The 24,253-nt window shown below is 42.9% G+C and overlaps 1 protein-coding gene across 5 annotated transcripts in view; it reads left to right on the top strand.

Annotated features, from left to right (window-relative positions):
• Window positions 1–24,253, top strand: part of FBXL6 (F-box and leucine rich repeat protein 6) — a 1,251,928-nt gene that overhangs the window by 586,282 nt on the left and 641,393 nt on the right. For all 5 annotated transcript variants that reach the window (XM_044069116.1, XM_044069120.1, XM_044069115.1 and 2 more), the window contains exon 5: window positions 6,350–6,481. In XM_044069116.1, coding sequence (XP_043925051.1) covers window positions 6,350–6,481 — 132 coding nt within the window. The remainder of the gene's footprint in view (window positions 1–6,349; window positions 6,482–24,253) is intronic.

The following is a 24,253-nucleotide window of genomic DNA, read 5'->3' as shown; positions in this document are numbered from 1 at the left end:
GATCCTTAAACAGAGGGGTGTCTGAACATCCCAAAAGCCCTCTTCAGAGGAATCAGTATACCTGAAGACTTTCAGCACTCGACCTTGTACCTCTTGGGTTACTCCACCTGCTGACGAGCTCATTAAGTTGATCTTGCAGCGGGTGTGGAAGGCTCCTGACACTGTAGAACATATTCCCAAGAGGCCAGACAAAATTCTTTCTGCACCAGAAGACCATCAATTGTGGGCAAAGGAATTTTCCAGTAGATCCCATGGTGGTAGCAGCGGCCACAAAGAAGGAACTGGTAGAGGAGAGTGCAACTATCCATCCCCACAGGAGAGAGTCTTGGGCGATGGATGGGTTTGGAAAGTGAGTTTATGCTTCGTTGACCTTTGCATTGCGGTATTTGAACTTTATAGTACACTTCACCAGACTTCAGAGGGATCTGATTAAAGAGCTGTCAGATACCCTGCCAGAAATTGTGTCTGAAGAGGTCCAAGATAAGGTTGCTTCTCAGGTGGCCACCCTAGAGTCCATTTCATATTCGTCCGTGAGGCTCATAGCACATGCAGCTGAAGAGATGACTAGAGCAAATGGGATCACTAGTAGCCATTAGGAGACATGCCTGAATGCGCTTATGCGAATTTGCTGAGCCATTCAAGTCTTCATTTGTCAATGTGCCCTTTGATGGATCGTCCCTTTTTGGCCCTTACTTTGAAAAACGTTGTCCAGGTGTGAGAAAGACCCTTTCTGCAGTGGACATACATTTTTCTACTCCACAAAGGAAAATCTCCAGGAACCAAAGGAGTAGGAAAATGTGGTTCAGAAAGTCCCATGGGCCTTTTCAGGACACACATGGCAGTGACTCTCCCAGGGGCAGAGAGGGGAGCTTTTAATGGAAGACGCTCTCCATGTGTCAAAGGTGGACTGCAAAATTAGGCTTTCAGAGAGTCCTTTCCTAGCATATCCTACCACCACTCCTGAAAGTAGCCCAATTACTTTCTGGAGGCAGTCGGGGGGGGGGGGGGCAGCTATCCTTTCACCAACACACATAGCTCCGTATAACTTCAGATGTTTGGCTGTAGAGGATTATAATCCGAGGATACACCATACCCTTTCTCTCTTTCCCAAAAAATTCCAACAGAATCCCAGATGTTCCACCCAGTCAGAGGGAACCAGCAGTACTAGAAATAAGTAAAAAAAAAAAAAAAAGTCATCCAGGGGGTCCGACCAGACCAGATAGGATCCGGAATTTACTCAAGATTCTTTTTAGTGCCAGAGAAGATGGGGGACTGGAGACCAATTTTGGATCTGAGTATTTTGAACAAGTCCAACAAATTTGTGGATGGTCACGGTTCAGTCTATTCTCCCATTTCTAGGCAAAGATGATTGGATGTGCTTGATCAATCTCCAGGACGCGTATTACTGAATAAAAATGGACTAAGCACTCTAGGAGAATTCTCTGATTCTGGCTGGGAACCAGTCATCAGTTTAGAGCACTGCCCGTTGGCCTCACCACAGCCCCAAGGTGTTCACCAAATGCATGGCATTAGTATAGCAGCAGCTCACTTGAGACTGCAAGGATTCCTGGTATTTCCATACTTTGATGACTGTCTCTTACTGTTTCCACCAGGCATCTTCTAGAACAAGCAAGAGACTACGTTTTCCAGACCCACACCGGCCTGGGCATCACTGTAAATTATGAAAAATCACAACTGACTCCAACACAAACTTTAGAGTTCATAGGAGCGGTGCTGCATGCCAATACTTGCATAGATTCCCTTCCCCTTCCAAGACTGCAAAAGATGAAGACCCAAGTAAAAAAGATTGTCAGCAACAAGAGAATAGCCGCATGATTAGTCTTACAGGCCTTAGGCTCGATGGTGGCAGCCATTATGTAAGTTCCTCTAGCAAGATTTTATGTGAGAATTCTTCAGTGGCTTCTAGCTTCTCATTCGTCCATTCTGTATCAGCCAATGTCAGATCAGATTTTGATTACCAATCATTCCAAAAAAGACCTAGCTTGGTGGTCTCAAACAAAATTCTCTTGGGCCATCCTTCTGTTTCTTCTCAACCCTGAGCCATAGTGACCACGGTCGCCTCCCAAATGGGGTTGGGGGCATTATCTGGGCAAGATTGTCCAAGGCTCATATCAGTGCTCTGGAGCAGAGAGTTGTGCTTTTAGCATTGCAGGCATTTCAAACTGCTTTCCCCTTGGGAACGATTGTGATCCAAACAGACAATATGTTGGTAGTTTGGTACATCAACAAGCAGACAGGAACCAACTCATATCCCCTTTATTGAGAAGCTCTCAGAGTCTGGCAGTGGGCGATCTCCTTCAATTGCTTTCTGATAGCAACGCACATTCCGGGGAGCTCCAGTGTGATAGCGGACAAACTGAGCAGAGGCATTCTCCTGCCTCACGAGTGGTCTCTCAATCCCAAAGTGACAATGAAAATATTTTGTCACTGGGACCAACCTTACTGTGACCTATTTGCATCACCCCTGAACAACAAGTGCAGCAGATACCTTTCCCTGGTCCTCCCTCCGGGGGAATCCCCGATAGATGCTCCTCTGCACGATTGGTCCTCTGGACATCTATATGCCTTTCCTCCCTTTCATTTAATCCTTCAATTCCTGAAGAAAGCAATAAGGTTGAAGAGCAAAGTAATTCTCATTGCTCCCTTCTGGCCTTGACAGATTGGTTCCCCTTTTTTTGGCCTTATCTAATTCGAAAACCGTGGACTCTGGACCCAAGTCCAGATCTCCTATCCCATCCAGATGGATTAGTTCACCCAAATCTTCAGAACCTCAGGCTGACAGCTTCGCTTCTCCAGTTCCACTAATTATCAGACGTAATTCTCTATCTTCCCCAGTTCATGTGTTCCTTTTGGCATCACACAAACCCTCCACTAGAAAGCTCTGTAAGAGTAAGTGGCTGGGCTTGTGGTAATAACATTGACCCTTTCTCCACTCCTATCGACAAAATCTGAATTTTTATCTTTACTCTTTGAAGAAGGCGCCTCTGCCTCTACTATTAGGGTTCAGCTAGTGACTATTTCAAACTTTCATAATGGGTTCAAGAGATATTCATTAATTTATCTTAAACTTTGTGAGGCATTCTTTTAAGAGGGACATTATTGTTAAAACCTCCATATAAAGATCCATTTGTACCCTATGATCTTTTCTTAGTGCTACAAACAATAGTACATTCTTCCTTTGAGCCTGCTGCCAACTGTGACCTAAATTTTTTGTTGTTGGAAAACTATTTTTCTGGTAGTGATTACATCTGCCAGAAGAATTTCAGAAATTCGAGCCTTATCTTGCGAATCACCATATTTGATATTTCACAAAGACAGACTTTCCTTGAGCGCGAACCCTTCCTTTCTGCCAAAGGTGGTGTCAGAGACAAATATCAGTCTGACAATCAATTTGCCAGTCTTTTTTCCTAGTTTTTCCTAGTTTCTCAAACAAAGGTGAATATTCTTTGCATTTATCGGATGTCCATAGACAATTGTGATTCTATCTCTGTAGAACAAAAGATATTAGAAAATCTGACCAACTGTTTGTTTCATTTTCAAATACCAGAATGTGTAAACCAGTATCTAATGTTACCTTAGCTGGATGGCTGAAGGATTGTATAGCCTTCTTATACAGTAAGAGTAAAGTTGAATTGCCTGGGCCTGTCAGGGCACATTCTACTAGTGCTATAGCTGCTTCAACAGTTTTTCGTCTAAGGCTTCCATGGATGGTATTTGTGCAGCTGCGACATGGACTTCTCCACATACATTTATTACTCATTACAGATTGGATTTGGTCTCTAAGGGAAGAGCATCCTTTGGTTTTATGGTGCTCAGGAATATCCTTCCGTGAGTCCTCCCAAGATAAATGGTAGCTGGGGACTCGGTCCCATATGCCAAAGAGTAAATAAACATTGACAACATCAGGTAAAGAAGTTATGTATTTACCATAACTTTCCATCTGTGTTGTCAGTCTTCATTTATCCTTGACTTTCCACCCTCCATCCCCCTTCCATTCTGACCCCGTGGTGGAATGAAATCTGGTCCTAATTGTTCATTGTTTCATATATGACACCAGTTATAATCTCCACTAAAGTGATAATAGGTTTACTTCCCGACATGTTTATATGCAAACTCGATCTGAGGTAAATTGGAGAGGAGCATTCTGGGTAGGACTTAAGCTCGACAGTTTTTGGTTCTTGTGGGCTGTAGTAACAGACGAGTCAGTTGCGATGTTCTGAACTGAACCCATAAGTCAAGGATAAATGAAGATCGATAACACAAATGGAACATTATGTTAAGTACATAACTTCTTTTTTATTGCTATACAGGAGTAACAGAAAGCTGATTAAACCAGTGGACCTAAACAGTGGCTAAGGAGTTTATAGAACTATTATTAGATTCTAACCGTCGCATCTTAGTATTTTTCATTAGTGGCTAGTGCATATTTAGAGCAGTATTTGTGTTTTTTCACAATTAATATCCAGATGTCCTTCAAGGATGCATCTGCAGTCATAACATATGGGTTGTCCTGCCTCAGGCAGCCCTTCGGTCAGCCGGATTCCAAAGTCTGGGTCTGGCCTCGGCTGATGTCGCACTTTCCCCGATGTCAGAGCTTCTGGGGTATAAAGGCATCAGCCGACGCCATTTTCCTCAGTCTTTCTTGCCGCGCGGTGCCCGAAGCAGAAGCTGTTCGCAAGTGCCGGTCGGTCAGATCCAGAGATTTCAGCTACCGAAGACTTCTAAAAAAGCTAAGTACCCCGTTGGGGACTCTTTCTTGCCTCAGCCGATGTCAGACAAAGTAAATAATTGTTTAACTTGTGGGAAACAAATACCTCATAAGGATTTACATTCTTACTGCCTTCCTTGCTTAGGCCCAGACCACGACGTATCAGCTTGTTTAGCCTGTGCCTCCTTCAACCGACGGACTCTTAGACGTCGGTCGGAGTTTGCAGAAGAGTTTTTTGGATCCGCTTTTGCATATAAAATGCCGTCGGGGACTCCGACTACACATTTAGCCAAAAAACGCAAGGAAAAGAACCGACAGTCGCGGCCCGCGGTTTCGGCTGAAACCACGGTTAGGCCTACCGCGAGTGTCTCGGTTTCGGCTGAAACAGAGTCCTTGGTTCTTACTTCTGCCGAAATCATACCTCCGACAACCGAGGCCAGAGAGGCCCCGGCTGCGTCGGCTACAGAAATCCCTACCGAAGAAGCAAGCGCACAAGAATTGTCCGACACCATTCCATTGGACATCTCTACTCCTGCACGTGGGGCAGCTAGGCCCCCTGCTTCTATGTCTATTAAGGCCTTCTCCAGAGCTAAAGCAGCTAAAATTTCAAAAGCCTTACCTGCAAAAGCTACTTCTCAGAGACCTCCCTCAAGTTCTCAGATTCTCAGCCTTGCTGAGGACCTTATATCCATGATTAGGGGTTCCCAACCTCACCCAGACAGGGCCTCCCACCCTCCTCCTGACAAAAGGCCTAGGACTGAACCCCCTGAACCTCTCTCCTCAGATTACTCCTCGGATGGATCTGATGTATCAGACCATCAGGAAGGGCCATATTCTCCTTATGAGGATTCAGATGCATAAGACTCTATTCCTTCTGCCTCCCCTCCTGAAGAATTTTCCTTTGGGGAAACTTTGCATTCAATGAGGGAACACTTTCAATGGCAGGGTCAGGATTTCTCTGATTCTAGAAAAAGATTAAGAACCTTTTTACACTTACCACAGCATAGGCCTCTAGCCATACCACCTGTGCTAACTGTAGTTGATGATGCATATAATGATGTCAGTTCTGCCCCTGACTCTCTTCCCCCGGCCCCTGCCAAACCTGACAGATATTACAGGGTCCCGGATTCTCACTTCCATTTGTATAAAGCCCATGCTGCAGACCCAGAAACTATGTCTCAGGGCCCAAAAGATGTTGCAGCTGCCACTGCCAAAAAAACCCTACCCTCTGAAAGAGACTCAAGAGCATTAGAGAGATGGGGAAAAAAGGTTTATACATCTGCTACTCTTTCTGCCAGGGCATTAAACTGTCAATTCCACATGATACAGTATATCCAGTTCTGTAGCTGGGTTAGTTATAAAATGAGATGTGAACTGAGGAGATTGGAAAAGTAATTTTTCAGGGTTTAAACAATGCAAGGTGATTCCCACAAGTATCTTGTGGAAAATGGTGCTTGAAAGAACAAGACTGTAAAAGTGTGTTTGTGTTTGAGTTGGGGGGCTGGGGAGGTGATTTGTGATTTTGTCTGTTTACAAATGCTGCCATTGTAAATTGCTCTGTGTTTATTTTAGGTTTATTAGTTCTCTTGAAAAGCTGACTCTTATTGGATATTGTTACAGACTGTCAGCGAGTCTTGTCCTCACCTAACATATGTCAAATTGTACCACTGTGGCGGAGTAACTGCCGATGCTTTGCAAAGTTTGGCCATCCACTGCCCCAAATTGGAAAGTCTTAATCTGCAGTCATCTCAGGTAAGTTGAAGAGGCATATTGTTTGTTTGTGTTTTGTTGTCTGGGATAATCTTTTATTAGACAGAAACCATTTTGGAAACACCAGCAGAAAAGCTCCAAGGTATGTGAGTCATAATGTCAATACCATTAGGAAAAGATCAGCTAAAAGGCGTACATCCAAGTTGATGCTAACTTCAATGTCAGTCTCTCTAGGACCTTAATGTTGAGAAATAATCCCCTTATCGATACGTAGGAGCACTGCCTGTTAATGTAGATCTCAGCAGGCCAAAACCAAGTAAATGCAGAGGGGCTTAGCAAATAATATACCACTACTTAGTCCCAAATAAAAACAAAAAGTGAGGTAAGTCTAAGGCGTCCTGTTCTTTTCAAATAATCTGGCTTTATTTATCCTAGATGAGCACTTTCATCCAAAGACTTTATCAGATGTAACAGTGGAGAGTTTTAACTTTTATTTCCCAAATCCTTATAAAACCCATTCCAAATGGTGGTTGTAAGGTGATACGAAGAAGTATACAGTGTAATGTTAAATTATTTTTATGAGGAGAAGAATTCATATAGGATGGAGAAGTGCTGTCTTCTTTTGTATGGGCATATTTATATTAAGATGTTTTTGCCATAGACATAGACTCCATATGTTAATGGAGTATCAGTCTGCCAGAAGTATGCTTAGTACGGGTTACTTCATAGGGGGTGAGATGATAATAGAAAGAAGGAATAATTAGAGGTTAAAGATGGGACAGCATAGGTAGAGTCAGACAGAAGAAAAGGGTAAAATAATTAAGAAGAGCTGTATTAAGGTTGTTTTTTTTTTTTTAGTGTATTATTTATTTTATTTATCCTTTGTTGAACAGGTTAGTCCCACTAGGATAGCAGCCACTTTTTAGGGGAGACGCATGGTGTTATTTCTACTGCTATAGGAAATTTGGCCAGGTCTTTGAGAAACTTCCCCTACTGTTTTCAATAGGTGCCAAGGGATTTTTACATCCATCTGAGCTACCACCATCTCAAGCAGATGGAACCTAAGTTTAATAATTCTTCCGAAGGATGCAATACTCAGGAGTGCAACAGTCCACTTTATGCTGCACTGCAGCATCACCAATCCATGTACCTGGTATAGGGATAGAACCCACAGCCTTCTGCACCAAAGGTGAGTTTGCTACCTGTTGCACTACTGACTAATGTTAAGTAGTTGGAACAGACACGGGAATTAAGATAGAAAATGTAAGTGGAGTAATAAAAGAGAAGGTGAGTAGATTAATGGAAGAGAAAAACAGGTTTCTTTCCTCATCACTGTTGCAGCATCCCTTACTAAATGGTTTATCCTGCCTAGGATAGCCAAATGTCCGGCCGACATACCAAAGCCTTAGTACTTCCAGGCGGCATACATCAGACATATGTCCTAAGTCATAAGGTACGTAAGTGACAAACTAGTGCCTAATCGTCGGAACTTCTTTGCCTGTAATCCAAAGGCTACTTTGAATTTAGTTTGCAAGTTGTTTGTCACATTGCTTCAGTTACTGAGCCTTTGAAAGATAAGTACCCATTGGGGTCTCTTCCTTCCTTCAGTTGTATTCCCTTTTACATGTCATCCAGGAAGGGAAAAATGCAAAGGCGGGATGCAGATTCCACGTAAAGATAGACCTGAGAAGTGCCTTTTTGTCAAGGTGCTACCCATGACCAAAATCCTTGTGAAAATCAGGTGGTTGTACCGAAGACCCTGTATAGCCTTCAGTCTTCCCTTTCCATCTGTTTAGAGAACCAATATCTGAATCTATTAGCTCAGGGAACCATGTCTTCTGAATCCACCCTCCCTGATGTTGAGTTGACACTTAAGAAGTCTAAAAAGACATGTATTGAGACTTTCTGTCCAGCCTTTTCCTGACGTGTCAGGTTGGATGAAGAAACCAAGAACTGTCTTGTGCTGATGCCAGCCTCCTCTTTCACCACCTTATATATGTACTTTATGCCTTGGACATAAGACATATATCTGACGTACAATACCTGTAAGGAGTAAAGGCTTTGGTATACTGGCCAGACCTTAGGCTATCCTGGTAGGATATCCCAGGAGTAAAGAATACTGCAACAGTGAGAAGAAGAACATCTACTGTTAATGGTAAAATCTTAACTGTAGACTCTCTAGGACCAGTTCAATTTATTACAGGCACTACAGACAGGCTTGATAGATAGAATCCTTTTCTTTTCCTTGGACAGGATTGTTCCTGTATGCTTCCAGTGGTATCCTGTGATATCCAGGGTACTTCTAAAGATTCAGAAGAATCCCGCAAGATCATTGTGGTGACCTCCTTCTGGGCCAGACAGCAGTGGTTCTCCCTTCTTTTGGATGACTTACATAATAACATGGGTGTTTGATCCATCCCAGCCCCCAGCAACTACAACTGACTGTCTAGATAATAGGGGATTAATACCTTTTAGGCACCCATTTACTGACGGCATGCAGCAAATAATAATTGAGGCATGAAAGCCTGTTACTGTATGGGCAAATGGAAAAGGTTTTCTAGCTGGTGCCAGTAACATAACCAGCTCCCATTTAGCGCTAATTTATCTCTGGTTTTACAATTTTTGTATGAGTTGCTTTCTTATGGCCAGTCTTACTCCTTTATTAAGGTTCATTTGTCAGCCATTTCAGCATGTCTGTCCATTAATCCCACTTCTTTCAAGACATTCTCATGTCAAAATGTTTTTGAAGGGGGTATTGTATAAGAGACCTCCAAGAAAACCAGTAGCTTCTCCTTGGAATCTTAATTTTGTGTTGGAGAAGGTTTGTGTTTGAAACAATAACACTTGCTTCATTTGAACCAGCTTACCTGGCTGACTTGAAGTTCTTAACATGGAAAACGTTTTCACTTATTGCAGTGACCTCTGCAAGAAGAGTATCTGACTTGTAAACTCTTATGGTTGGTTAATCTTATCTCATTTTTCACAGAGACAAGGTTTCTTTGAGAACTAATTCTTCTTTTATGCCTAAAGTGGTATCTGAGCTTACTTTAAGCCAAAACTATCCATCTCCCTGTGTTCTTTGCTAAACCCAAATATGAGGGGAGAAGGGTATTTCATACCTTGGATGTCCACATGCAAATTCGGTACTATCTTGGCAGAGCAAAATCTTTCAGTGTGATATTTGCCATGTGTTTGTTCCTAAGACGCTGTGCAGCCAGCTTCTTTCTGTTTCTATTTAGAGAACCAATGATTAAAACTACTTGCTCAGGGGATCATGGATTCTTAATCCACCCATCTGCACATCCAGCCAAATATGAAGAAGTTGTTAAAGAAAGTATGACTGGAAATTTCTTCTGTCCAGCATCTGCTGGATGTCTCTGTAGGATCAGAAGAGACAGAGGAGCATCCAGATGTTCATCATGTTACCCTGCTGCAATCATCACACTTGGGGTTATCCTGCCGTCAGGCGGTCCCACAGTCAGCCCGAATTCCAAAGTCTTGGTCCGGTGTCGGTTGCTGTTGCTTCTTCCCTGACGTCAGAGCACCAGGGGTATATCAGAGGCATCCGTCGCCATTTTCTTCAGTCTTTCTTGCCGCGCAGTGCCCAAAGCAGAAGCAGTTCGCAAGTGCCGGTCGGCCGACATCTGAGATTTTCGAATCGAGTTTCAGTCCAAAGTCTTCAAAGCTAAGTACCCCATTGGGGAACCTTTTCTTGCCTCAGTCCGATGTCAGAAAAAGTTAATAATTGCATTTCTTGTGGAAGCAAATACCTCATAAGGACTTTCATTCTTTTTGTGTACCTTGCCTAGGCCCATACCACGACGTCACTGGTTGTCTATTTTGTGCAAGGTTCAATAAGCGAACTATAAAGCGAAGTTTTGATTTTGCACAACACTACTTCAGTAGAAAATTGAATTACACTATGCCGTCGGAGCAACCGACTACCGGCGTGCATAAAAAACACAAGGAAAAAGACAGGCAGCCTAGATCCAAGCCAGGCTCCGAGGTCTCGGCTGGGCCGGTCGCCGGTTCTCCAGTTTTCAGTGAGGCGCCTACGCAGCCCCTGGCTACCACTGAATTGGATCCCCAGATCGCTTTGGATCCCCCAGCAGAGAGTTCTAGGCCAACGCAGCCTTTTTCTTTAGGCCCTACCGTCGACATTGCAGTTGGGGAAGCCGGTGCTGCAGAAACACCTTCGCTTTCTGAAGGTGTCTTCAGACCGACTACTCTCACCATGAAATATTATGCTAAGCTTAAGACTCCTCTAAAACCAAAAAAGCCTACACTTCAGTCTCCAGGTCAAGGCCCTATACCTAAGAAACAGATGCTTAAAATGGCTGAAGATTTGATTTTTTTTTTTTTTTGATCAGGGGTTCCTCTGATCAAGTGGCTGTTTCCTCAGGCTCCTCTGAGGAACAGGATTACTCCTTTCCCCTTTATGAAGACTCTGATGCTGAAGACTCCATTCCCTCAGCTTCTCCCCCTGAAGATTATTCCCTTGGGGAAACCTTACATGCCATGAGGGAACATTTCCAATGGGAAGGTCAGGACTACTCCGACTCAAAGAAAAGGCTCCGAGAGTTTCTTTTACTCCCCCAGCACAGACCACTTGCTATCCCCCCAGTTTTGGACATTGTGGATGATGTTTTCTTAGAATCTAGTCTAAATCCAGATTCTCTGCCTCCTGCTCCAGCCAAACCAGATAGATACTATAGAGTGCCTGACTCTCACAAATTCCTTTACAAAAGCCCTGTTGCTGATCCAGAGACAATCTCCCAGGGTCCCAAAGGGGCTAAGGCTTCTATGGCTAAAAATCCTGTACCCTCAGAAAGGGACTCCAGAGCACTAGATAGGTGGGGGAAGAAGGTTTACACCTCAACTACTCTAGCTATGAGAGCACTAAATTGTCAATTTCACATGCTTAAATACCAGCAATTCCTAATGTCTCAAATAAAACAAAAGATGGGCACGCACCCTCAACAGTCTGAATTCAAGGAAATGCAAGATCTGTTGCATGCAGCTGAACAGGTGGGCAAACATACTTTACAATGTGGTTTTGATGCCTTGGAAGCTTCCTCTAGAGCAGCTGTTACTGGGGCTGTTATATGTAGGCATGCTTGGTTAAAGGAACAATCTCTGCCTGATCATGTTAAAGCAAAGTTACTGGATGCACCCTTACAGCAGGATGTCTTATTTGGGGTTAAAGCAGAGGAGGTTTTAAAGAAAATGTAGGATAAGGCAAAATCTATGCAGACAGTCAAAGATTTTCTTACAGGTACAGCCCCCACGCTTCAGCAGAAATTGGCCAACAAAAAATTGGTCCTTTCCAGCTTCTGACAGACCACAGAGGGGTAAATACAGGCGCCCATAGGGCAGAGGACAAGCACAAATCCCTTACAAACCTCGCCAACGGGGCACTGCAACACAGAAGGGAGGAGAAGACAGGTCCCAAACTACTAGAAGGCAAACATAATGACTTAAACCTCAAACTGTCAAGCAAAACTCTCTTGGCAGCTCCCTTGGGAGGAAAATTAGCACTTTTTGCAGACAACTGGCGCATCGTCACAAAAGAAAAAAGGGTCCTAGACATTATCTCACACGGATACAGATTCCATTTCCACACCTTGCCAAGGATAAAGGGAATGCCAAACCTGCCACAAAATCAATGGGCAGAGGCACAAAACCAAATTACAGCTCTCATGGACATGAGAGCCATTCAGCTGGTACCTACACAGGAGCAAGGCCAAGGATTTTACTCAAGGCTCTTTGTAGTCCCCAGAAAGGACAGTGCTTGGAGACCCATTCTGGACCTTTCAATTTTAAACACCTTCTTGCAAGTACCCAAATTCAAGATGCTAACACCTACAGCAACTTCTTCCCATGTTGGGCAAGAAAGCTTGGCTAGTATCGTTGGACCTCAAGGAGGCATACCTGCATGTCCCTATCAGACAAAATTGCAGAAGATACCTCCGTTTCATTGCAGGTTCAACCCATTACCAATTCTCTGCACTGCCCTTTGGCTTATCTACTGCGCCTAGGGTCTTCACAAAATGTCTGGCACCAGTAATTGCATACTGCAGACAAAGAGGAATTCAAATATACCCATACCTGGACGACTGTCTCATCCAAGCAGAAAGCAAGGACATTCTCTTACAACACCTGGCTTTTGTAAAACATCTTCTAAGTTGCCTAGGGTACACAGTAAACGAAAAGAAATCAAAACTAGTGCCCTCACAAAATATGACATTCCTGGGTGCCAGCTTGAATACAATGGCCCAGAAGGCTTATCCGACGCCAGACAAACAACTACAATTAACTCAATACTTCAGAACAATGGCAACAAAGACCCAACTCCCTGCAAGAAAAATTCTGCAGGCCTTGGGCTTCATGGCATCTTGCATACTACTAATACCATTTGCAAAACTGCATATGAGGAAGTTACAATGGTACCTAAAAAGCGTATGGACTCAACACAGCCACAGCTTGGAAACAATGATAACTCTCATTCCCTGCCTTCAACAGGAGTTTCTATGGTGGTCACAGACATGTCACTTCAAGAAGGGTCAGCCTTTCACCCTACCCCCAGCCAGGCAAACTATGACAACAGATGCATCGGACTATGCCTAGGGGACACACATGGCAGGACGGTGCATTCAAGGCATATGGACAGCAGATCAAAGGAATCTGCACATCAATCAAAAAGAAATGCTAGCTGTACAAAATGCTCTGACAGCCTTCAAGGACCTCTTACATCCAGGACAGCTTATCATAAGGACAGACAACACCACAGTAATGTGGTACATAAACAAACAAGGGGGTACACACTCCTACCCTCTATGCAGGCAAGCAATGACCTTGTGGAACACAGCACTGGCTTACCAAGTTCAATTACAAGCTCAATTCCTGCCAGGAAAAAAGAACACATTGGCAGACGACCTAAGCAGAAACATCATGGATCCCCACGAGTGGAAACTTGATCCACAAGTATTCGCAATGATAGCTCAAAAATGGGGGCTCCCAGACATAGACCTGTTTGCCAGCCCTAAAAACTATCAGCTAACAAAAGTTTGCACAAGGACTTTTCACCATCAAGCTTGGAAAGTGGACACACTCTTATTCAGTTGGAAAATGCTAACAGTGTATGCCTTTCCTCCATTACCCCTTCTCACAAAGGTGCTACTGAAAGTCAGGATGGAGAGACCCCGAATGATACTCATTGCCCCAGACTGACCACGCCAGCATTGGTATCCACTATTAAGGAATGTGGCCCAGGGCCCACCATGGATTCTTCCACAAATAACCCACCTGCTCACACAGCAAGACAATCAGATTCTACACAGCCAGCTCAAAACCTTAAACTTGGCTTCATGGCAAATCACCTAAGCAACCAGCCAGCTCCTCTCTCACTGGAGGCCAGGAGGCCCAGCACCAGGAAAGCCTACTCAGACAAATGGAAAAGGTTTTGCGCCTGGACCCAAGCTAAAGGCCAAAATACCCTTCAGCCTGACATACCTCAGATTCTGCAATATCTAACTGAGATGTTACACAAAGGGCTTTCTTTTTCCTCTATTAAAATCCACGCCTCTGCTATTTCTGCTCACTACAACACGGATCCTCCCTTATTTTCACATCCACTCCTAAGGCAGTTTCTCAGAGGGGCCAAAAACATTAGGCCTCCCAGGAGAGCACCAACACCTACTTGGAACCTCAACTTTGTTCTGGAAAAACTCACGCTACCTCTTTTTGAGCCAGCTTTCTCAGCTGACTTAACTCATTACATCCGAGTGACGTCTCCAGGTGCATCTGCAGTTACCCCCTACTGCTCCTCTAGGCGTCAAATATTACTTGTTCATACTTGCATTAATAATTCCAAAACCATGCTTCATACAAGGTATCAGAATATTTTATCTTGAAGCATACATGATGGGAAACACAATTGTATTGATATTTGACCTCTGTTAATGAGTATTTATTAGAATTGTAAGGTGATAACTTAATTTTTAAAGGCACAGGCCACACCCACTAGGAGTTAAAGGTACACACTCAAAAGAGTTGTACTGGAGGGATCATGGAAGACTGCCCTGCTGCTAGCAATTACTTCAGCTAGAAGAGTTTCAGAGCTTCAGGCACTAATGGCAGTAGAGCCTTTCCTCATTTTTCATTGACAGAGTTTCTCTAGGAACTAACCCCTCCTTTACGCCTAAGGTGGTATCCAGTGTGGCTCTAAATCAAACCATCCATTTACCCACTTTCTTTCCAAATCCACAGAACAAAGGAAAAAGACTCCTGCATTCCTTGGACATTCACAGGCAGCTACGTTACTATTTGGATAAAACTAAGGTTTTCAGAAAATCTGACCAGCTTTTTGTATCCTATGCTACAGCATCACAAGGAAAGGCTATCTCAAATCAGACCATTTCCAAATGGATAGGACATTGCATACGTTTTTGCTACACCCACCATGGAAAACCAGTTCCTACTACCATAAGGCCCCACTCTACCAGGGCAGCAGCTACATCTACAGCCTTCCTCAGGGGGGTGCCAACCAAGGATATTCTGGAAGCTGCAACTTGGAGTTCAGTACACACCTTCACCAAACATTACCACTTACCACTTTACTCTAAGACTAGAGCTGGCTTCGCCACTGAAGTTTTGTAGGGCCTTCTAGCCTCCTCTAAACCTGTTTGACTCCACCTCCCATCCTTAGCTTTGGGATTCTACCCAAGTGTGATGACTGCAGCAGGGTAACACGATGAACATAGTGCAGTTTTGTACCTACCATAAATGCAGATGTTCGAGTGAATACCCTGCTGCATACCCTGCTGCAGTCCAGGTTACTCTCCCTCCATCCCCTCTGAACTAGCTGAACTTACCTCTATCACTCTTCTATACTACCTGTGGTGTATTTGCTTGTGCCTAAGGGTTTTGTTTTATTTTTCCATATGGCTATATATATATATATATATATATATATATATATTTTTTTTTTTTTTTTTTTTTTTTTGCCTACCTATTAGGGGCACCTGACATCTGGGGCAAGAAAAACTGAAGAAAATGGCGTCGGATGCCTCTGATATACCCCTGGCGCTCTGACGTCAGGAAAGAAGCAACAGCGACCGACGCCGGACCCAGACTTTGGAATTCGGGCCGACAGCGGGACCGCCTGACGGCAGGATAACCCCATGTGTGATGACTGCAGCAGGGTATTCACTCGAACATCTACATTTATGGTAGGTACAAAACTGTACTTTCTAGTGCTGAAGCCCCTCTGTCGCTATCCTGTTGGAGACCAACAAGGGGCATGCCATTCGCTTGTCCTCTGAGGCTAAGTGGTGTCGGTTGAGGACATGAAGGAGGAATTGCTGTTTCTAATTTCTGAAGATCCTAGGGGGATTCTACAGATTTTAGTAAAAGAAAAAATATCTGGTTCCCTCATAGAGGTATGACAGGGTTCAGAACCTCCTACATTTGTCAGGTCAGATGTCTGTTGTTGATTTTTTTTTTTGTTTGTTTTTTTTTTTTACAGGAACAAGGCATACGACTCCTGATGCTGAAGACCACCAAAAGGAGTGGTAAGATTTCACCCAATATCTTTTTAAAGCCTTTTATGGCTTTGAAGGCTCCGCAGGGTTTGTCGGTGCCTTTTTCTTTTTTTTTTTTCCATTTACTTGCACGTCTCGGTCCCTTTTTCTTTTTTTTTTTTTTTCCATTTACTTCAATGTCTTCTAAAAGACCTAGGGAATCTACCTCACCTGATGATAGTGAAGACTTAGACTCTGGGGAGGAATCTTTGGCCTACTCCTCCCAGATTCACTCGCCTCCTGCTTTGGGGTCTAATGAGGAGGATATTCTTTTCCCCCGATTCCCCGGCGGAAAAACTTTCATTTGGGGAAACCATTATTAAAAAGATTAAATGTTTTTATTGGTAAAGTTCTTAGATGTCTGACATCCAGAAGAAATTCTATGATCTCTTACAAATGGATTTCTCTAGACCTTCTGTAGTTCCTCCTGTTGTGGAAGCTCTCTTAGACACTTTTACATTTGCATCTCAAGCCCCTGAGACTCAGCCGTATGCTCAAAAAAAAAAAAAATAGATTCTGTCAGATTCCTGAGGCTCAAAAATTTTTGTATCAAGAATCCCTCATCAGAGCCTTCTGTGTAGCTGTAAACTGTGTACCCAGACACAAATTGGTTCAGCAGTACCCTTATTTATGGGGGAAGTATGAAATGAAGTACTTAGGAGTATGGGTTAAAAAGGATTCTGTTATGGCAGCTAAGGATATGTGGGATGAAACTAAGCAAAAGATAATATAAAAACTAAGAAACTGGATGCTGCGTTTTACGGATATGGATAGTAAGATACAAGGAGTGAAAATGTTTTTAGTCCCTTTATTTTTGTACACCAGTCAGGCCTATTTTTATCAACCAGAGTAGAAGTTGAGGATAGCAACTAATTAAGAGTTGAAGGATTTTATCTGGAAAGGGAAGAGGGCAGAAGTCAAGTGTGATAATTTCATCCTTTCAATGCAACAAGTTTATTTGGGATTGCCTGATTTAAAGGGATATTTCAGAGCTACACAGTTAAGGCTCCTATATGTAGTACAAGCAGAAAGCTATAATTCAAAATGGAAAAAGATGATGATGAAATGGGGAGAACTCAAGAAATAAGGAGACTGGAATTTTAGATGCAGGTCCTTAAGGAGAATAACAACAGTCGTACAGAGTATTATAGTCATAAAGTAGCAGAAAGTATTCAAAATAACTAATCCAGCTTGGGAATGGAGAAAGGAGATTCTGCTGCTAGAGAGGGCTACAATTAGAGATACAGAGAGTAGGCAAGAGAGGAGTTGGAATTTACTGGAGAAAACTGGCAAAGGAACCAAAGTATTGGGAGCAAATAATTAGAGAGGGAAAGGTAATAGAATGGAAGAGGCCACAAATACATTTGGACTGCAGGCTGGAAACTACCATTACTGTCAAGGATTGATATCAGAGTATAGGCAAAGTGAAAGGAATAGGGGGATCCTAAATGAAAGGACCACCACTAGTAGAGTTTTTAATAGAATCTAGAACAGGAGCTGCTGTTAAAAAAGGGATAATTAGTAGAGCATGCAAAATTATGTATGATAACCACAGGAATCAGTTAGGGGAGGTTAGAAGGAATTGCAAAAAGAGAGATTAGATAGGCTATTCTCAAAGGAACAATCTATATATGGCTCTCAAATATGTAACAAAGTCCAGAAGATTTATGATTTCTGCTTGAAGGTGTTTGTATAGGTATTTTTTTATCCTACGTAGACTTCAAATAATTTTTCCTTAGGTAGATTGCAAATGTTGGAGGTGTGATGGGGAAGAAAGAGGTAATTGGAGACATTTTTGGGAGTGTAATGAGTTGGCATATTTTAAAAATTCCCTGCAGACTATTGTATCAGAAATACTGGGCGAGTAAATTGGTGTAACTAAGGAAATAATCTTTTTGAGTTGTGATACAGAATCTGAATTGCCTAGACGTAGTAAGGCCTTGCCAAGATTAATTTTGGGGGATGCCAAAAAAAGCAATCACTAGAAAATGGAAATCAAAGTATAAAACCAACCATATTAGAAGCAGTGAATATAGTAATTGAGACAAAAGAACTGGAGGTGGGATCTTTAGAAAAGGGTAGAAGCAAATTGCATAGAAAAAATGAGAATTGTGGCAACAGTGCATACAGAATAATGGAGGAATGAGGTTTAAGGGAAGGGAGGCATTGAATGAGCTATGTAATGTTCAATTCACAATGACTGTATAGAAGATTGTATTTAATGTGTACTGTTTGCAAGTGAAAATATGTCAGTATAGTTTGTTTTTATTTATATAGACATTTTTATATTTGCTGACATTGTTTTCTGATCTGTGCTGAAACTTTTTTTCCTCTCACCCTATTGCTGTTGTGTTCTTAAAGTTGGTAAAACTGATCTAACAGCTTTTGTGTTACCTAATTGTCTCAAGGCTTGCTGGTATAAAAATATTCCCTTTTTGTAAATTCCTGCATATCACTGGTAGACTCTCTTTGTGTTCTTACTGAGAGTGTTTCTCAAACAATCTGGAAATATCGAGCTGATAAGTATATTTTTGGCACGTTAACTGTTCAGAGTTCTGCACTGTCTTTATTTTGCTTGACTGAATTATTTATATATTTGCTGGCATTGTTTTCTGATCTGTGCTGAATTATTTTTCTTCCAGCTTCCCACCCTATTGCTTTTGTGTTCTTAAAATTTGTGGCTTTTGCAGTTGCCCGCCCCTTCTGTAAATTTGATCTGGGACACTCCTCCCAGTCCCATCTCTCTAGCTCATTCTACCTAATACAGAGATCATTTGGGAAGGCCAAACCACTTAGTCGCTTAACCTTGAACTATCTTCTGTTCCTGCTCAGTCCCTTTTCACTTTATAAAAAAAAGACACTTTATTCAGCTGCTTATATTTTTCTAATTTGTGTTTCTTCCTACTACTCTGTTACTTCATCTTGCTTTGCTTTTTCCTGCTACTTGCCTGTTCTCTAATGTGTTGAACTGCATCTTTTCTGTTGCATTTATTACTACTTTTTTATGGCCTGTCTAAATTAAGTGTTATTCTATGCTCTTAGTTTTGGTTTAAGCACTTGGGCTTTAGGCCCACCCCTTAGCTCTCCTTGGCCTTTCTCCCTTTGATTCTGACAAATATGGATGGACAGTTTCCTACAGTTTCTCCTGCCATTCTGGTTGATATGGGCATCCTGACACATTGTAGCAACTGCCTCATGTACATGGACAACCATCTATTACTACCACTTAGGAACACAATTTGTGAGAGATTAAATTACATTAAGAACCTAGAGTCCAAGCTCTCTTCCCCCTCAAGCAAGTTTAACTGGCACTGAAAAGGTTGTCAGCACAATCACTACACCTCAAACACCACCCACATCTACACAACACACACCTATATATGCGGAGGTCCTCCACATAAACACACCCAAACCAAGGAGAACTTAAGGCAAAAACACACGCAATCTCCACAGCCCTCCACACCAATACCACGCATAGTCCACACACCTGTGCCTCACAACCACTAAGGCTTCACCATAAACCCAACATACTAGTCATAGGAGACTCCAGTGTGAGAAACACAGATGTGCCTCTCACCAGGCTGGATAAGGAGAAAGTCACGGTTAGTTGCCTGTCAGATGCCAGAATCTGCCATATTACACACACACACTCAAGTCTCTCAACAACAGGTACTGTTATGACTCTGTCATAGTCCATGTTGGAATGAATGACTTGAGACATATCTCTCTGGATTATATGAACAGAGACGTGAGTGAGTTCGCTGACTGTCCCAGGCAGGTATGTCCCTAGCCTTAAGCAGCATTTTGCCGTCACCCAGAATGATGCCTCAATACAAACAGAAAATTATTGACTTTAACAATTGGCTTAGTTTCTAGTGTCATTCCAGGGGGATATACTACCTGACAGCCTGGGAAGATATGATAGACAGACCATGAAAAAAAAAAAAAAAAAAAACATTTTGCACTTTATTCATTTGCTTTTACTGTATTTGTGTTTCCTCCTACTTTATTTTGCTTTTCTTAAAAGTACTCAATTTTATTTTTTCTGCTGCATTTATTACCGCTTGGTCATAGCCTGATTAAATTGTAACTGTTATTCTAAGTCTTTTGGTTTAAGCACTTGGGCTTCATACAGGCTGTTTTACATTAAGAAGGTTTGTGGTCTGCACTGTTGTGGCAGGACAGGTAGCTTACATCCTTCTAAGCTGGGAATTGCTGATTGAAGGCCCAGTGTCTGCTATTCTAAAGGTGTAGTAGTTCTGGCTTAAGCACTTGGGCTTCAGGCGATATATAACAATAATTATCCTTTTTCTGTGCTTTTAAACTGTTTTTTTTTTTTGAGTGTATCTGCTTTAATTCCTGAAAATATATATATATTTATGTGTGTGTGTATATATATATATATATATATATATATATATATATATATATATATATATATATATATATATATATATATATACTTGTTTCCTGCCTTTCTAAGCTAGTATAGTCCAGATTTCAGGTTAGTGCTGAATTCAGGGCTGTGTTACAAATCTCTGTGTTTGCCCATACCTTACTTGGATAGAAGGAAGTTTCTCTGTTCACCTGTGAGAGAGGGAAGCTTTGAGCAGCCTATCTGTCCGTGGAGGAGTGGTTTCAGCCCAGAAATTAGTAGTTTATTGGCCATTTTGGGCTAATTTCTATCTCTTTCATTTCCCTGCTATAAATACTATATTTGCCTGGTTTTGAGCACCGGGCAGCACTGGTTAGCTAGGGTAAAACTATTCCCGGCTCCACAAAGTCTCCTCTTCAATTTTTCTCTTGGAGCTAGACAAACTTTAAACTTAAGAGCTCAAGCCATTCGTTTCTCAGCCTGGCACTTGCTCAAAACATATAGCAAGCACTTATAAAACCCTAGCAGTAGACCCTTCTGTACTGTACAGAAGGACAAGGCTGTCTATTCGACCTTACCAGCCATCCAGTAAAACAGTTCACTGTACCTATCCAGGCATGTCCAAAGGGCAGTTTCAGGTGTACTCTCCAGTCCAACTGGTGAATCTGGGCATTTTGAGGCAATGTTACAATTGCCTAATGTACACAGACAACCCCCTCCTCCTACCACCAAACACTAATACATGCGAGAGATGCAGTTATACAGCCAAACTAGTGGCTAAGCTCTCTCAACCCAAGACTGGATCAGACAGTCAAAAGGAGAAGGGAAATACTTGCATCACACATAGACCTATTAAACCAGCACTGGCAAAAAACACACGTAAATACATGGAAATATACTCGGAGGCTCTAAAAAAAAAAAATCTGCAAAACCAACAGAGACCTCCAAAGCAAACATCCAAGCAACCTCCAACACAAACCATGAAACACATACTTCACAAAATCAGTGTGCCATGCAATCACAACCCTTAAGGCAAAATAACATACCCAACATACTAGTAATAGGTAACTCTATAGTCAAGCACACTGACGTCCCACTCACTAGGCTGAATAAGGAGAAGGTTACTGTTAGCTGCCTGTCGGGTGCCAGGATCCGCCACATTACACAAGCAGTCAGGTCACCCCAGAACAAGGACAAATATGACTCTGTCATTGTCCATGTTGGTGTGAATGACCTGAGCCGTACCTCCCTGGACTACATGAAAAGAGACATGGAAGAGCTCTCTGATCATGTAGCCCAAGCCGGTATGACCCTGACCCTGAGTAGCATCCTGCCCTCACCAAGAATGATACCAAGGTATAAAGAAAAAAATTGCGATTTCAACAAATGGCTAAGTTTCTGGTATCATTCAAAGGGGATCCAGTGTCTGTCCGCCTAGGATGACATGCTCGACAAGCCACGCTGCTTCGCTAGAGATGGCTTGCACCTGTCACCCTTAGGCTTTTGAATACTTGCCAATGCTCTTGCCACCCCCATAGTGCCTTTTTTAGGCAAGGCTCAAAAGACAAACCCACCGCCGTAAATAGCACAAGTAACAAAAAACTGAAGGTAATGCTACTCAATGCCAGAAGTCTAAACCTCAAAATACACACACTCGAGGCACTCCTCAGTGTGGAGAAAATCGATATATGTGCAGTAACAAAAACATGGTTTAAGGCTCCAGAGAGCACCCCAGCACTATCAGGCTACAACTCATACCATACATTTCGGCCACAGAACCCAAACCGAAATACAAAAGGCGGGGGAGTATCCATATTCATCAAGGATACCCACACCTCCAGGTTAGTGGCACAGCACGATGCTTCAGAGATCATCCACATGCAACTAACAATGGGCAAAACTGCAATTCAAATTCTAGCTTGCTACAGATCACCTACCATGTCCCAGGACCCCCATTCCACGTTTCTGGAAACACTGGGAAACATAAAGGTCCTACCAAACACCCTAATATTGGGTGATTTCAATTACCCAAACATTAACTGGGAGAACTACTCAAGTACTAATTCCCTTGCCCAACTTTTCCTAGAATTTATAAACTGAAACGCCCTGGTTCAACTGGTCAACACTCCCACCAGAGGTGATAACATATTGAACCTGGTCATCACCAATATGGGCGACCAGTGTTCCACACCAGAGGTCAACCCCTCGCTGGTTAGATCTGACCATAAACAAATCACTTTGGGTATCCATATTCCGCCTCCACCCCCAGACAAGAAAGCCACCATGAAAAAATTTTCAAAAGCAATCTTCACATTACTTAAGACCGAGGTGGAAAGTTTCAAAGCCTCCCATGCTGAAGGATAACACTGTCCAAGCTGCAAAAACCTTTACTAATGCATTCTATGGGTAGCTACAAGAATGCATGGATCGTGCCATCCCAAGCAAAACCAACACTCGCTCCTCCAAGAAAAGGAAAGCAGTCTAGTGGACTCCTGCCATAAACAAGCTGTACAACAGAATGAGGAAACTAGTACAGAAAACAGTAAAATCCCAAAAAGGGAAGGCATCCCTGATCAGTATCAGCAAGAAACTATGATCCCTCATAAAATCATCCAAGGCGAGAATTGCTAAGGACTCCAAAGATAACCACAAGGCATTCTTTAGCTATGTCAAGAATCTAAGTGGCAATGCTCAGATCTGCTCAGAGTTAGTGCAGAATGGCACAAAATACACTGAACCGACCGATATCGCCAACATCCTGGCAGACCGGTTCAGAGCAAACTTCACCACCCTCTCACCCCCAAAAGGGCCCATAACCATACCAGAAGAATGTAGAGTCCCTGAAATCACAGACACTCAGGTTAAAACAGCCCTCTCCAAAGCCAAAAACTCAGCATCAGTGGGACCGGACAGTATTCCAGGCTGCATCCTACACGAGCTCAAAGACGAACTATCCCCTCACCTAAACACACTGTTCAAACTCGGCCACTCCACAGGCTACATATCCATAGAGTGGCGCACAGCAACGGTTATTCCACTCCACAAAGGTGGAGCCACAACAGACCCTGGGAACTATCGCCCTATAAGCCTGACTAGCTTGGTCCGCAAGGCTGTGGAGCACATCATCATGGAACTCATTAACAGAGACATTGGGAACCTCCAAACACTGGACCCTACCCAGTTTGTCTTTGTTAAGGGCAAGTCATGCCTCCTAAACCTGGTGGACTTCTTTGAGACAGTTACCAAGGCTATAGACGTGGGAAAAGAGGTACACACAGCCTACCTAGACCTCGCTAAAGCCTTCAGCACCATTCCGGTATTATAGACAAGCTCACCAGCCTGAACATAAAACCCTACGTCACAAGATGGATTGCCAACTGGCTCATGGACAAAACCCACATGGTGAGAGTTGCGGGAGCTAGGTCCGTCTCTAAACCGGTTACAAGTGGTGTTCCTCAGGGCTCAGTCCTAGGACCACTCCTGTTTGGCATATACTTCTCAGAGGTACAGACAAGCATAGGAGGACTATGGCTGACAGACGACTGCAAACTAGGGGCTATAATTGACTCTCCGGCTGACACGGACATCCTCCAAAAGGGTCTCACTGAGACACGGATACCTGGTGTCAAAATCATGGCCTCAAGCTAAATGCCAAAAAGTGCATAGTCATCCCCTTTGGAAAAAACAAGGTACCCATAGGCTACCACATAGGTGGTAGTCCCCTAAATACGGAGGACGTAATAAGGGATCTGGGGACCCAACTAGATAGTAATCTCACCTTTGATAATCACATTGCCATAGTGGTTAGAAAATCCTTCTACGTGGCCCACCTAATCACAAAAGGATTCACATCCAGAT

The sequence above is a fragment of the Protopterus annectens genome, chromosome 4.part0, assembly GCF_019279795.1.
Source record: "Protopterus annectens isolate FY-2018-M chromosome 4.part0, PAN1.0, whole genome shotgun sequence".
In the NCBI taxonomy this organism is placed as follows: Eukaryota; Metazoa; Chordata; order Ceratodontiformes; family Protopteridae; genus Protopterus; species Protopterus annectens.
Note: the sequence above shows the minus strand (reverse complement) of the source record. Positions and strands in the feature narration are given on the sequence as shown.